This window comes from Chiloscyllium plagiosum, chromosome 23, assembly GCF_004010195.1.
Source record: "Chiloscyllium plagiosum isolate BGI_BamShark_2017 chromosome 23, ASM401019v2, whole genome shotgun sequence".
Classification (NCBI taxonomy): domain Eukaryota; kingdom Metazoa; phylum Chordata; class Chondrichthyes; order Orectolobiformes; family Hemiscylliidae; genus Chiloscyllium; species Chiloscyllium plagiosum.
The window spans coordinates 57,902,767-57,918,763 of record NC_057732.1 but is presented as its reverse complement, the minus strand read 5'-3'; the positions used below and the strand labels follow the sequence as shown (position 1 = coordinate 57,918,763).

Below are 15,997 nucleotides of genomic sequence, written 5' to 3'. Positions count from 1 at the left end.
CCAGAGTTCAATTCCCGCCTCAGGCGACTGACTGTGTGGAGTTTGCACATTCTCCCCATGTCTGCATGGGTTTTCTCCGGGTGCTCTGGTTTCCTCCCACAGTCCAAAGATATACGGGTCAGGCGAATTGGCCATGTTAAATTGCCCGTAGTTAGGTGCAGGGGTAAATGTAGGGGAATGGGTCTGGGTAAGTGCGCTTCAGCGGGTCGGTGTGGACTTGTTGGGCCGAAGGGCCTGTTTCCACACTATAAGTAATCATAGAAAGCATGGGAACTCAACCATCTGCAAATTTCCCTCCAAGCCATACACTCTCCTGATTTAGAAATATATCGGCATTCCTTCTGTATCAATGGATCAAAGTCCCAGATTTCCATTCCTAACAGCACAGTGGCTGCCCCTACTCATCAAGCACTGCAGCAGTTCAAGAGGCAGCTCACCAACATTTCCTCGAGGGAATTCAGGGTTGGACAACAAATGCTGCTCTATACAGTGACATTCACATCACATGAACGAATATATTTTAAAAAGTAGTTTACACATGCACTCGTGCTGTTATACCCATGGCTCATTTTTAACTTGTACTGTGCCCAAATTACATATGTTTGGTTCAAGGTATCATCATAGTACACATTATATCAAAGGTTTATTTCATTAAACCAACATTGTGGGCACAATGTGCATTTTAAATTTATGATACGTATCCGTGTATATGTTCAATGAATACAGATGAGTTTATTCTGCACATTGTTATTTTTACGCTAAATGTCTTCAAGGCAGAGATTGATAAATTCTTGATGTCACAAGGAATTAAGGGCTACGGGGAGAATGCGGGTAAGTGGAGTTGAAATGCCCATCAGCCATGATTGAATGGCGGAGTGGACTCGATGGGCCGAATGGCCTTACTTCCGCTCCTATGTCTTATGGTCTTCCATATTTGTTATCTGGGTTGGGGCATCCCCCTGTAAACGCTGCACAGTGACAATGTCTGGTATGCCTGTTGTTTTTGAGGCAAGTGACCTATTTAGTGCCTGCTGGCTCACAGAGGGCAGCATATTTGATTACGGTCAATTGCTTGGGGAGGAGGATGGCTTTGAGGAGATTTTGGACAAATAGTAAGTCCTGAATAGGTGTTGCTGAGAAGGTCAGAAATCCACATTGTGACCATAGTTAGTAGTCTGTATTATTATTTTGAAACATTAGCAGACCAGACATGTCAGAAGGTACCTCTATTTTATTCCCGCTTGATAGTTCAGCTTGGCGTTTCAACTCTGATTCCTTATTTTGTCTTTCCTTGCTCAATTTTTCCTGTTTTCCTTTACTCATATCATAGACCTCACACTGACTTTTAGGGTTCCCTTTCAAGTTTGTCAACATCCTTCCTATTGGAAGGAGACCAAGACTTAGGGTTTCCCTCACTATCACACACTCTAATCCTTCTTTGACATGCGTTATTCTCCCAGCTGGCCTGTGTAGATTTGTTCGTTATTTCCTCAGCAGTCTTTCTCCATGTGGATATTAAAGTTTTCCATTTAGTCACATCACACAAACTTGATTGAGTTTTTTGAAGAAGTAACAAAGAGGATTGATGAGAGCAGAGCGGTGGATGTGATCTATATGGCCTTCAGTAAGGCGTTCGACAAGGTTCCCCATGGGAGACTGGTTAGCAAGGTTAGATCTCATGGAATACAAGGAGAACTAGCCATTTGGATACAGAACTGTCTCAAAGGTAGAAGATGAAGGGTGGTGGTGGAGGGTTGTTTTTCAGACTGGAGGCCTGTGACCAGTGGAATGCCACAAGGATCGCTGCAGGGTCCACTACTTTTCGTCATTTTATATAAATGATTTGGATGTGAACATGGGAGGTATAGTTAGTAAGATTGCAGATGACACCAAACTTGGAGGTGTAGTAGACAGCGAAGAGGGTTACCTTGGGTTACAACGGGATCTTGATCAGATGGGCCAATAGGCCGAGAAGTGGCAGGTGGAGCTTAATTTAGATAAATGCAAGGTGCTGCATTTTGGGAAAGCAAATCTTAGCAGGACTTATATACTTAATGGTAAGGTCATAGGGAGTGTTGCTGAACAAAGAGACCTTGGAGTGCAGGTTCATAGCTCCTTGAAAGTGGAGTCGCAGGTAGATAGGATAGTGAAGAGGGTGTTTGGTATGCTTTCCTTTATTGGTCAGAGTATTGAGTACAGGAGTTGGGACATCATGTTGTGGCTGTACAGGACATTGGTTAGGCCACTGTTGGAATATTGCTTGCAATTCTGGTCTCCTTCCTGTCAGAAGGATGTTGTGAAACTTGAAAGGGTTCAGAAAAGATTTACAAGGATGTTGCCAGTGTTGGAGGATTTGAGCTATAGAAGCTGAATAGGCTGGGGCTGTTTTCCCTGGAGCGTCAGAGGCTGAGGGGTGACCTTATAGAAGTTTATAAAATCATGAGGGGCATTGATAGGATAAATGGACAAAGTCCTTCCTCTGGGGTCAGGGAGTCCAGAACTAGAGGTCATAGGTTTAGGGTGTGAGGGGAAAGATATAAAAGAGACCGAAGGGCAACCTTTTCACCTCGAGAGTGGTATGTGTATGGAATGAGGAAGGGTTTGGGTGGATGTGGGCCAGGTGCTGGCAGGTTGGACTAGATTGGCTTGGGATATCTGGTTGGCATGGACGAGTTGAACTGAAGGGTCTGTTTCTGTGCTGTATATCTCTATGACTCTAGTCTTATTACATTTCGAAATTGCCTCCTCTGCTTTTAAACATTTATCTATACCCCAAGTTCCTCCCAGCGGTCAAATTTCATTTCCCAATGCCTGAACTGGTCTTCATTTTGCTTGTCATTCCGGCATAATTGATCCGAAGGGTTTCCGACATCCAACTTACCCCAACATCTGTTCCATTTTTAAAGTCTCAACTTCCTAACTTATCTTGATATACTAGTCTTCACACCCACTTCAGGGTCCTGACCTTGGCGTGGGGGATTTCCCCTCTTAATAACCGGTCTAAGGCAGGGTGATTGAGACAGACACAATATTTATCCTTTATCTTATATACTTTGTTCCTGCACCTCAAACCTCACTATTAGCGGACTCTAAGCTCTCAATTCCAAGGGGTCTGTAACCTCCCTTTCCAAGAACTTATGGTTCTGACGACTTAAACCTCTGAATTCGAGGGGGACGCTAAGCTCCCTTTCCAGGGGGCTTCTAACCTCCCTTTCCAAGAATTTATGGTTCTGAAAGCGAATTCGTTGGTGTACAAGTGTGTAAGTTACCTCAGAGATTCTGTCACTACAGAGTCCTAGGGGACGAGACGTTGACTGAGTGATAGGTTAAGGAAAGAGAGAGATTAAGGTAAATCTTACCTCGTCTCACTCAAGTTATCATCATGCAGACAATCACAAACTCAGTTTGTCTGGAAGCTCTAGATGTTGGAATCCCGCCGCTGTCACCAAATGTTAGGTTCTTTTTCTTGAGATTCTTACACACTTGATGCAACTGCAATATACCAACATCTGTGAACAGCCAAAACTTATTAAGCAAGTACAAGCTGTTGGAGGATCACTTAACACTCTTCGTGATGTTTGCGGAGTGTGTCAAGTGAGGCTCTCTGAACAAGGAAACAATCCTCCCCTTTATACAGGGTTTGACATCACAGTCAGTCATGCACGCAAGACACAACCCTCTGCCATTCTGCCATAGACACATGCTACCCAAAAACAAAGTAATTAGATTATTTCCAGAAACAATGTGTGATTAGGTTATTCCTTAAAACAGTGTGCGATTAGGTAATTCCTTAAAACAGTATTTACAGATTATGATTAGATTGTCCCATCCTACTTGCAAGACAGAAAAACACCCCCCCCAGGACACGCAATTTCTTACATTTCAGCAGAACAAATTAACCTTTCATCATCTCATTATCTCTATCAGGTTTTAAACAACAAAATCTACCAGTCATATTTCTTAAGAAACACAATTATAGGATTATTGTCAAACAAAACTTATTCAATTAAGATGATATAATTGATTAACATGCACAATCAGTAATATAGAAGTATTAGTGGGCGGCACGGTGGCACAGTGGTTAGCACTGTTGCCTCACAGCGCCAGAGACCCGGGTTCAATTCCCGACTCAGGCAACTGACTGTGTGGAGTTTGCACGTTCTCCCCGTGTCTGCGTGGGTTTCCTCCGGGTGCTCCAGTTTCCTCCCACAGTCCAAAGATGTGCAGGGTCAGGTGAATTGGCCATGCTAAATTGCCCGTAGTGTTAGGTAAGGGGTAAATGTAGGGGTATGGGTGGGTTGCGCTTCGGCAGGTCGGTGTGGACTTGTTGGGCCGAAGGGCCTGTTTCCACATTGTAATGTAATGTAATATAAGTGTTTATTCCTCTAAATATCTAGGTAAAAAGAAACAGAGTTCTCTGCAGTCATCGGACCTCTTAAAAGAAAATCACCTTGGCCAGTAAGTTATTGCTAAAGGCAATAGGGTAAACCTTAGTGTTTCAGAGTCTGTTGCCCTGATGTTCTGGCAACTGTGGCCAAGTCACTAATCCACGCACATTTATGTCTGAAGTCTCGTAGACATGGCTTGCTCAGGAAATAGAATCTTGAGAAGTTCTTTCAGTCACTCTCTCAAGCTAACATATATGTTTGACCGTGAACTAATGTAGGGAGGTTTCTTTTCAGAAATGGGAGAGATAAGCTTGGTAGCTTGTTCTGAGCAAACTTTCCTCAAACTGAGTTTGTTGGTTAGCAGATTTTACTCCAACTAAACTAAGTAAACAAGGACCTGTTCAAGTGTCTGTTCAAAAACAGCCAGCAGCAAGGTCTACAGCAAGCAAGTAGTTATCACCAGTCATGTGATTTCTGGGAGGTCTTTTTTAAAGAAACTCCAGTGTCAAAGATGAACTTTCCATGATTTCTGAGAGAGTCCACTTTAAGTATGTTCACAAAACTTGAAATTAATTTCCTTTTTTCCACAGTTTTTCAAAGCTTTAGTCTCCAATCAATGCCAAATATACATATCATCAATGTTTCATTGCACAGAAGGAAGCACTCAGCCTGATGAGTCCATCGGAAATCTCTACCAGAGTAATTCACCAGTGCCACTCCCCCATACCTTTGCAGATTTTTGTCATTTAATTATCTAAACTCCTTTTCGAAGCCTTGAGTTACTCAGTTTTCACCATCGTCTCAGACAGACCATCTTAACCACGTGCTGCATAAAGTATACCTGACTCACCTCTCCTCACATGCCCTCTCACCCCACCCATTTTGATCTGTCTCTGTTTATTTCTCATTCTGACTGTTTTGTCTTTCCGTCCCATGCTCTGTTGCCCCTGCTATCTTTCTCCCTTAAATTACAATTCACTTCTGTATTTCTCCTGCTGCCTCACCTTTTCTGACTTTCTGAATTTCTATAGCCTCTTCCTGCCCCTGCCTAGGAATGGAAATGGAGGAACCCAGATGCTGGCCATCAGATATGATTCACTGTATAAGTTTAGGGCTGTTGCTTGCCTCATCTCTGTGGCAATTCTTCCAAATTTAGAGCAAGTTCACAGTTGTGACTGAGGAAGATGTTTGCAGTGTATATTAGCAGGATGTCTGCCCAATCCTCACCCTCTATCCTGCAATATCGCAGTAGAATCCCATGTGATGTTTCTGTGCTGCTGTTATTTTTCAGAGCATTGATCCAGGTGTTTCATCACCACAGATGTCAATAAGCTCATTGATGAGCTTTGCAGAGCTGGTTTGAGTCTGGAGTCCACAATAAAGTAGCAGCAGATGTATCCACATTATTTTCATTGTGTGGAAAACACAAATGTACATGTAATGATTCCGTTTGTGTATCGTGAATGTATGCAGTGATAAAGAGTTGGGAGGACTTCAGATTTAATAACACACCTCAATGTGACTTTTCATCTTCTGTTGTAACATTATGTGGTTAAAATTGGAAGAGCTATTAGAGAGATCTCAGACACTAGTTGCATAATTCTTGCTTCATCTCACATTGTTCAAGGTCTTTTGACTAATCTCTGAACACTGATCTTATGGAACCTGGCTAGAACTTCTTCCATTTTCCACTAGGTAATAATTTTCTGTAGAGTCTCCGAAGCTCACTGAATCATACAGCAGTTAGGTGATCACTTGGACCATCTTGTTTTGTCAAGTCTTTGAAAGAGCTTTAGTGCCTCTTACCACATGTTCTTCCTGAAATAGACTTGTAACTCATTGGAGCTAAAGACTAACTCCCAGCAGATAGATTCAATGAATATGTTTCTGGCAATGCACTTGTAGTGTGAGAAGAAATTTTACATATGAAGCTCAATTGCTCAACATATCACAGTTTATTCTTCTGGTCAAATGCTTTGGAATTACTAGCACTGAGTCAGAGCTGCATTGCTGCTGATCGTAAGAGATTTACAAGTAATTTAAAAAGTATAAAGCAATTAAAGTGAGCATTAGTCATCATCTCATGAGGATTCTGAAAATTAAGAGGCTCGAAAATGTTTTGTGCAGACTTTTGTGCCTATCCACAATGAAGGCACAAACAACATCTCAGAAATATATGTATATCAATAGGTGAAAAGGAGGAGGAGAGGGTTCAGAAGAGATTTAACAGGATGTTGTTGGGAATGGAAGGTTTGAGTTTGTTAAGACAAGGCAGTGAACCCTTCTGTTAATTAAACCAAATACCCAGAAACGCATACCTTGCCTTGGAATCTGTTAAAATATGAGTGAGAGAGAACTCCTAAATTCCACTATTTTAAAGAAAATAATATAAATTTATTTTTTAACTCTAAAAGTGAACATTAAACAACAACTATTCACAACTCTAAGCCCCATTTTCTCTTAACCGCTTCTTACCTGCCTCCAACTCTATAACAATATGTTGTTCTAATAAGATACTTATGTTGTCTTTGGTGTCTCTCTTCTTCCGGCTGAAGATTTCCCTGGGTCATTTTTTTTTCTTTTTTCTGTGAGTATGTTTCATCTGAAAAGGTACCTTTGATAGAGAGCGTTTCCTAATTTCTTTGGTCTCTCTCTCAATGGCCATTGCTCTCTCTCCAATTTTCAAAATGCCTGCTTTTTTATACTCCTAACATCAGATCGCCTCATTGGTTCGATGTTGGCAAAACAAATTCAAACTCGATTGGGTTTTAGTATATTAGGGCATAATTTAAACTGGTTAAATTTGAATTGTTGTCAAAACAACAACCAATTCAAATATCCGTTTCACAGCCAAATGTTACTTATTTTAAATTTTCCAGTACACTCTGAGAATACCATCATCCACAAGTGCTTGTAATCTCTCAGTTCAGAATTGCATTTACTCTCTTAAAGGTACAGTACACACATTCAACTTCATAAGAAGTTATAGGAAGACGCTGGATAGGCTGGGACTTTTTTTATCGGAACTTAGGAGGTTGAGGTGTGATCTTATAAAGGTTTATAAAATCATGAGTATAATTAAGGTGAATGGCAGGTGTCTTTTCCCTAAAGTAGAGGATTTCAAAATTAGGGGACATATTTTTAAGGCAAGAGAAGAAAGATTTTAAAAAAGACATGAGGGGCAATTTATTTTACACAGAGAATGGTTCATAAATGGAATGAACTTCCAGAGGAAGTGGTGAATGTGGGTACAGTTACAGCGTTTAAAAGACGTTTAAGTACATGAATAAGAAATGTTTGGAGGGATATGGGCCAAGCACAGGCAGGTGGGATTTGGGATCCCATAATTTGGGATTATGGTCTGGACTGGTTGGACCAAAGAGTCTGTTTCCATGTTGTTTAACTCTTTGACTTTGAGCTTAAAACAATTACAATCACCCTAAAAAAGATATTGAGAAATCCTTGAATTATTATGGACCTGTTTTAATTAGTTGTTTTAATTTTCCAAAATTGTTTAGAACTCAGGGATGGTTCCATTAGATTGGAAAATTTCACATGTAACTAATTTATTCAAAAAAGGAACGAAACAACAAGCAGGAAGCTGCAGACCAGTTCACTTAGCACTTCTCAAAGGAAAGATAATAGAAGCTATTATTAAATTTGAAGTTACTGATAGAAAAATGGAGGTGATATGGGAAGATTTTGGGCAAGAAATATAGGGCATTGTAAAGATGACCTTTTTTATGCGTAGTGTGATCGTGAACTAGAAATTGCAGCCCACGAAGGTGGTGGATGTGAAAACAATAGATGATAACAAAAGGAAATTGGATTGACACTTGAAGGAAATAAATCTGAAGAGCCATGTAGGAATGGGACTGACTGAATTACTACCTGGCCAAATGCATAGACTCTATGAGCCAAATTACCACCACCTGTTCCATAAGTGACTATATGATTCTATGTCTTTATTAATGATTTGGAGGAGCCACTGTTGGCCTGTGGTGTACAAAGTTAAAAATCACATACCGGGTTATAGTCCAACAGGTTTATTTGGAAGCACTAGCTTTTCCAAAAGCTAGTGCTTCCAAATAAACCTGTTGGACTATAACCCGGTGTTGCGTGATTTTTAACTGTGTCTTTAGTGGTAGCAATACTGTGAAGATGACAGAGGAATTTCAGTTGAATGTCGTGGTTGATGAGGTGAGGGTAAGGAGAACCCTGTCATGGTTCTGGGAGGTGGGGAAAGAGTGACAGCCTACGTGTGAAATAGATCTATCATGGCAAAGGGCCCTAGTTGGCTGGGGAAGGGGAACATCTTCATTTGATGAAAAAGGATAAAGCATTAAAAATGCCAATATGGAAGATCGCATCATCCAAACTGTGATAGAAATGGAGAAACTGGAAGATTAGAGATTTTACAGGAAGCTGTGTTTGAACAAGTATTGACAAGATAGCTGAAGGAGTTGTTGGGAATATTGTGAATATTAATGGATAACCTTTTCCCAGAAATGGACATAGAGAAATTAGAGATGGGAAAGAAAGAGGATGGACCAGAGGAAGGGGAGAGAAGGTTGGAAATTGAAAAAAAGTACAGAGAGAGAGCTGATTAGGACTGGAACAAGGAAGGTTCCACTTATCCCACACAAAGGCGATGATAATCCTGTACAACATTAAATAAAGTAACAGTGTGTGAAATATTCAAGTAGTTGCATTCACCATAAAGAGTTTACTAATGATTGCAACATGGATAGAGTTCAATGTGTTGGTTTCACAATGCTGTCATATTAGCTTGATTCAAACAAAAATGAAAAACATCTACTCCAGGCCATCTCTAAAACTGATATCACCTGCATTCCTTCTTGGACATGGGTTTGGTTCGCACAGTTGGCTGGACAGCTGGTTTGCGATGCAGAGTGAAGCCAGCAGCACAGGTGTTCAAATCTTCATGGATTACTGTGAAGAATATGTCTTCCCAACCTTGCCAGTTGATGATCCTTGGTTTAAACAACACTACCAGTCTTATTTCTCTAATGAGAGAACAGCCTACAGGGACAATGGCAACTTTATCTTTTCTGCTTAGACACAACTTGTCACCTAAACATAACCCACCTTTGCCTTGCATTGTTCCCTCTTCCTTCAGCTCATTTCCTTTTCTCCTTGTCCACCTACAACTACTATCTTTCTTACCTCTCCTTTCACCAACCACTCCCCAGTTCAATCTATTCATCACTGCTTACTAACAGGTTAGCTGTGAACAGCCAGAATACCTTGCTATTGCCATCAACAGCTCCCCCATCTGCTGTTTCAGTGTTAGTGCATTTGCCGTTATGTTGGAAAACAAACCTGACCATTTTTTGTTAATCTTGTACATTGAAATTTGGAATTTTACCTTTCCCAATGTTGTTTTCTAATTTGTTCATGGGATGCAGACATTGCTGTCTTGGACAGCATTTATTGCCCATCTGTAATTGCTGCAAAGGTGATAGTGAGCTGTTTCCTTGAACCACTGCATTCCTTGTGGTGCAGGTAGACTCACAGTGTCATAAAGGAGGGAATTATAGAATTCTGACCTAACATAACGTTCATGGCTAAGCCTCTGAGCAGATTTTAGTGACCCATGATATTGCTCTGCTGTTTCTGATGTTCTGCACAGTTTGGTTTGTTGCCATTGGTGACTTCATTGCGTAGTGTGGAAAAGGTTATAAAACATCCTACACTTCAAACAGCAGTGGTATCCAATTAAAAATAATGCTTCAACTGCTGCACCATCACTTGCATGTTTAGTGGCATGTGGGATACTGTCATACTTCAAGTCTACATTTATTTAAGATACTGGACAAAGTTATTTCTTGAGCTGGAGATTCTGCAGAACTCCATTCTTGACTCCCCAAAGCCAGGGTGAGTGCAGCTCCAACAACACTCAAGAAGCTTGACACTAACAGAAAGTGCACTGATATATTTCCAAGTCAGAATGGTGAGTGGCTTAGAGTAGAATGTACAGGTGGTGGTCTTCCTATTCATTGTGCTCTCCTGAATGGTAGAGATTGTAGATTTGGAAGATGCTGTTAAGAACCTTGTTGTGTTGCTGCAGTGCATCTTTTAAATGATTCGTACTGCTGAAAGTACTTCACTTTGGAGGGAGCAATTTATGGATGGTTTCCTTTATGTCAATGGTGATGGGCTGATGGTATGTCTCCTTCTTTATTCTTCTCGTGCAGGTGTTGACCTTTGATCAAGATGGAGTGAGTGGACATGCCAACCATATTGCTGTTTACTCTGCAATCAGGTAACTACCAAACTATACATCTTTGCAAGAATTCCCACCTTAACTAAGATCCACAATGTCCTCCAGAATCTGTACATTTGCAAATGGATAATGTCTATTAAAAATTGGCAAAACCAGCAATATTGTGAATTTGAATTGGGGATAAAATTGATGCCAATTATGAACAGTGAGACCAAAAACAAAATCTAAAAAGGAAATGGCATCACTTTGGAAAGTAAGAGTTCTGCAAAAGATAGTTCTGCAACTACCCTGTACCTATACATTTAAAGTGTGTTGAGACCATAGGTTGGCTGGTCAGAGCTTGACAAGATCTGACTGACCAATTCTCTTATGATCTGCTAAACTATCCAATCTTTACTTCAAATGACAGTAGTTCCCTCATTCTATCGTAGTGTAGGTGCGGAGAATGCAAATCAATCAAGGTCCCTGATCCTGTTTGCTGTTGAGTGAGACTTACAAAAGAGTTTGCTTCAGTGGCACCAAACACCTTCCAATATCTCAACCAAATAGCTATTGTCCGTATGACAGCCACTCAACATGAATCCCTCATTTCACTATCAAACCCGCTGACAAAGGTGGGGCGCTGGTAGTCTGACCTCTATGTCAAAGAGGACGAGTGTCAGCACTCTGACACTGCATCCTACCTCCCCCTTGACCATGACCCAACTGTAGCCCATAAGGCCAAAATTACTCGCACTGTCCATGACCTAATCGCCTCTGGTGATGTCCCCTCCACTTCCTCCAACGTAATAGTCCCCCAGCCCCACACTGCCTGGTTCTACCTGCTCCCCAAAATCCACAAGCCCAACTACCCCAGCTAACCCATCACTGTAGGGAATCGAATCTAATCTAATCTAATCTCCGCATGCTCCTGCCGTACCAAACTAATTTCTTCCTATTACGACTCCATCCTCTCCGCCTTGGTCCAGACACTTCCACCTACATCGCAATACTAACCATGCCCTCCACCTCTTCAGTAACTTCCAGTTTCCTGGGCCCAACACTTTATCTCCATCATTAATGTGCAGGTCATATACGCACCCATACCCCACAAGGACAGCCTTCAGGCCCTCAGCCTTCATCTCCAACAGACCCACCCAGTCCCCCTCCACCAATACTCTCCCCCGCCTCGCCGAACTTCTACCACACCCTTAAATTCACATGGTCTATCTCTGACCTCTCCCTCCCCTTTCTTGACCTCTTCATTTCCATCTCCAGTGACAGTCTACAGACAGATATTTACTATAAACCCATAGACTCCCATAACTACCTGGACTACACCTCCTACCATCCAGTATCCTTCAAGAACTAAATTCCATTTTCCCAATTCCTTCCAAATGCATCTGCTCAGACGAGGAGACGTTCCACTCCCAAGCAATCCAGATGTCCATCTATTTTGAATAACATGCTTTAGCTCCCCCATCATCCAAAAGCCCCACATCGCTCCTCCTCCGTTCCCTGCTCCACTGCTCTAAAGCCTCATCCCCATCCCACCCCCCCACCCCCAAACACAATAAAGGTACGGTCCCCCTTGTCCTCACCTTCCACCCACCAGTCTCTGCAACCAATGCATCATTCTTAAACACTTCCGTTAACTCCAACTAGACCCCACTACCAAGAAAATCTTCCTCTCCCCTCACTTGCATCCAGGGTCCCAAACAGTCCTGCCAGGTGAGACACAAGTTCACCTACCTCTCCTCCAACCTAGTTTACTATATCTAGTGCTCCCAATGTGGTCTTCTCTACATCAGGGAGAGCAAACTTAAAGTAAGAGCATGTTTTACCGAGCATGTCAAGCGGACCCACCAGGGCCGACCTGACCTCCCAGTCCCTTCCCATTTTAACTCCCCTTTCCACTCCCTTTCTGACATGACCATTCTTGGCTTCCTCTTTTGCTTCAATGAATCAGACTGCAGATTGGAGGAACAACACCTCATCTTCCACCTAGGCGGCCTACAGCCTGGAGGACCCACATTGAGTTCTCCAATTTCAAATAACCTCCCTTCCATTCCCCGACTCTCTTTCAGCCACCCCCCCCTCTCTTCCATTCCTCTGACCAATCCTTCCTTCCAGCTACCAACTGGATTCATTCCTCCCATCGACCAACCAGGCTGTACCCTATACCTGTGTCTCACCTATCACCACCTCATCACTTCCCACCTCTCCCCACCCAAAACCCTGCCCCTCACCTCTTTATCTGTAGCTCCCCTTACCCCCAACCCCAGTCCTGAAGAAGGATTATACCTGAAACGTTAACTTCTCCACCTCCTGATGCTGCCTGGCTTGTTGTGTTTTTCCAGCCTCCTGCTTGTCTACCATCAAAGGTACAGCAGGATATAGAAAGGCTGGATTGGAGAAGTGTCAGATAGAGTTTAATCCAATTAAGTGTGATGTAATGCATTTTGGGAGGTCTAATGCAAAAGATAGGTATACAGTACATAGGTGCTTTGAGATACTGAGGGATGTTGGAGTGCAAGTACATAGCTTCCTGGAAGTGGCAACACAAGTGAATAGGGTGGTAAAGAAGGTGTATGGCATGCTTGCCTTCATCAGTCAGGGCATTGAGTGCAAAAGTTGCCATGTCATTGTTTCAGCTGTATAAATGTAGTTAGGTCATATTTGGAGTATTATGTACAGCTCTGATCATCACATAATAAGAAGAATGTGGACGTTTTGGAGAAGGTGCGAAGAGATTTAACAGGATGTTTCCCAGTTTGGAGTGTTTTCATGAGAAGGAGAGGTTGGGCAAACTTGGATTATTTTCACTAGAACATTGGAAGCTGAGGGGGTGACTTCATAGAAGTATATAAAACTTAGTGAGGCATGGATAGGATGAAATGTCAAATACTAGGGAGCATGGGTTTAAGTTGAGAAGGGGAATGTTTAAGGAGATGTGCAAGGAAAGCTTTTCGCACAGAGGATGGTAGATGTTGAAGGTATTAGGCAAGAACTTTCAAAAGCTGATTGGGGGCAGATTGTGCAGGTGAAGGCACGGCTGGAAAATGGGAAGCGTTCAGAAATGAGATAACGAGAATCCAGAGAAAGTATATTCTTGTTAGGGTTAAAGGAAAGGCTTGTATGTATAGGGAATGCTGGATGACTAAAGAAATTGAGGGTTTGGTTAAGAAAAAGAAGGAAGCATATGTCAGGTATATACAAGATAGATCGAGTGAATCCTTAGAAGAGTATAAAGGCAGTAGGAGTATACTTAGGAGGAAAATCAGGAGGGCAAAAAGAGGACATGAGATAGCTTTGGCAAATAGAATTAAGGATAAAAGGGAGAGAATAGGGCCCTTCAAAGAGAGGCAAGGCGGCCTTTGTGTGGAGCCGCAGAAAATGGGGGAGATACTAAACGAGTATTTTGCATCAGTATTTACTGTGGTAAAGAACATGTAAGATATAGAATATAGGGAAATAGATGGTGACATCTTGAAAAATGTCCATATTACAGATGAGGAAGTGCTGGATGTCTTGAAACGCATAAAAGTGGATAAATCCCCAGGACCTGATCAGGTGTACCCTAGACCTCTGTGGGAAGCTAGAGAAATGACTGCTGAGCCTCTTGCTGAGACATTTGAATCATCGATAGTCAGAGGCTAGGTGCCGGAAGACAGAAGGCTGGCCAACGTGGTGCCACTGTTTAAGAAGGGTAGTAAGGACAAGCCAGGGAACTCTCGACCAGTGAGCCTGACGTTGGTGGTGGGCAAGTTGTTGGAGGGAATCCTGAGGGACAGGATGTACATGTATTTGGAAAGGCAAGGACTGATTAGGGGTAGTCAACACGGCTTTGTGCGTAGGAAATCATGTCTCACAAACTTGATTGAATTTTTTGAAGAGGGGCTGCACGATAGCACTGGTTAGCACTGCTGCCTCACAGCGCCAGGGTCCCAGGTTTGATTCCAGCCTCTGGAGACTGTGCAAACTCCACACAGACAGTCTCCTCGTGTCTGCGTGGGTTTCCTCCGGGTGCTCCGGTTTCCTCCCACAGTCCAAAGATGTGCAGGTCAGGTGAATTGGCCATGTTAAATTGCCCATAGTGTTAGGTATGTTAGTCAGAGGGAAATGGGTCTCGGTGAGTTACTTTTCGTAGGGTCGGTGTGGACTGATTGGGCCGAAGGGCCTGTTTCCACACTATGGGGAATCTAATCTAATCTAAAAAGTAACAAAGAGGATTGCTGAGGGCAGAGCAGTAGATGTGATCTATATGGACTTCAATAAGGCATTCGACAAGGTTCCCCGTGGGAGACTGCTTAGCAAGGTTAGATCGCTTGGAATACAGAGAGAACTAGCCAACTGGATACAGAACTGGCTCAAAGATAGAAGACAGAGGGTGGTGGTGGTGGAGGGTTGTTTTTCAGACTGGAGGCCTGTGACCAGTGGAGTGCCACAAGAATCGGTGCTGAGTCGTCTACTTTTTATTATTTATATAAATGGTTTGGATGTGAGCATAAGAGATAGCGTTAGTAAGTTTGCAGATGACACCAAAATTGGAGATGGCGTGGACAGCGAAGAAGGTTACCTCAGATTACAACAGGATCTTGATCAGATGGGCCAATGGGCTGAGAAGTGGCAGATGGAGTTTAATTCAGATAAATGCGAGGTGCTGCATTTTGGGAAAGCAAATCTTAGTAGGACTTATACACTTAATGGTAAGGTCCTAGGGAGCGTTGCTGAACAGAGAGACCTTGGAGTGCAGGTTCATAGCTCCTTGAAAGGAAAGTTGCAGGTAGATAAGATAGTGAATGCAGCTATTGGTTTGATTTCCTTTATTGGTCAGAGTATTGAGTACAGGAGTTGGAAGGTCATGTTGCGGCTGTACAGGACATTGGTTAGGCCACTGTTGGAATATTGCGTGCAATTCTGGCTTTCTTCCTATCGGAAAGATGTTGTGAAACTTGAAAGGGTTCAGAAAAGATTTACAAGAATGTTGCCAGTGTTGGAGGATTTGAGCTATAGGGAGAGGCTGAACAGGCTGTGGCTGTTTTCCCTGGAGCATCGGAGGCTGAGGGGTGACCTTATTGAGGTTTACAAAATTATGAGGGGCATGGATAGGATAAATAGATAAAGTCTTTTCCCTGGGGTGGGGGAGTCCAGAACTAGAGGGCATAGGTTTAGGGTGAGAGGGGAAAGGTATAAAAGGGACCAAAGGGGCAACATTTTCACACAGAGGGCGGTGCGTGTATGGAATGAGCTGCCAGAGGAAGTGGTGGAGGCTGGTACAATTGCAACATTTAAAAGGAACTTGGATGGGTATATGAATAGGAAGGGTTTGGAGGGATATGGGCCGGGTGCTAGTAGGTGGGACTAGATTGGATTGGGATAA

The 15,997-nt window shown here is 42.6% G+C and overlaps 1 protein-coding gene across 2 annotated transcripts in view; it reads left to right on the top strand.

Moving 5' to 3' along the window:
- Positions 1-15,997, top strand: part of pigl (phosphatidylinositol glycan anchor biosynthesis, class L) — a 79,935-nt gene that overhangs the window by 53,393 nt on the left and 10,545 nt on the right. For both annotated transcript variants that reach the window (XM_043714226.1, XM_043714225.1), the window contains exon 4: positions 10,607-10,674. In XM_043714226.1, the coding sequence (XP_043570161.1) occupies positions 10,607-10,674 (68 nt within the window). The remainder of the gene's footprint in view (positions 1-10,606; positions 10,675-15,997) is intronic.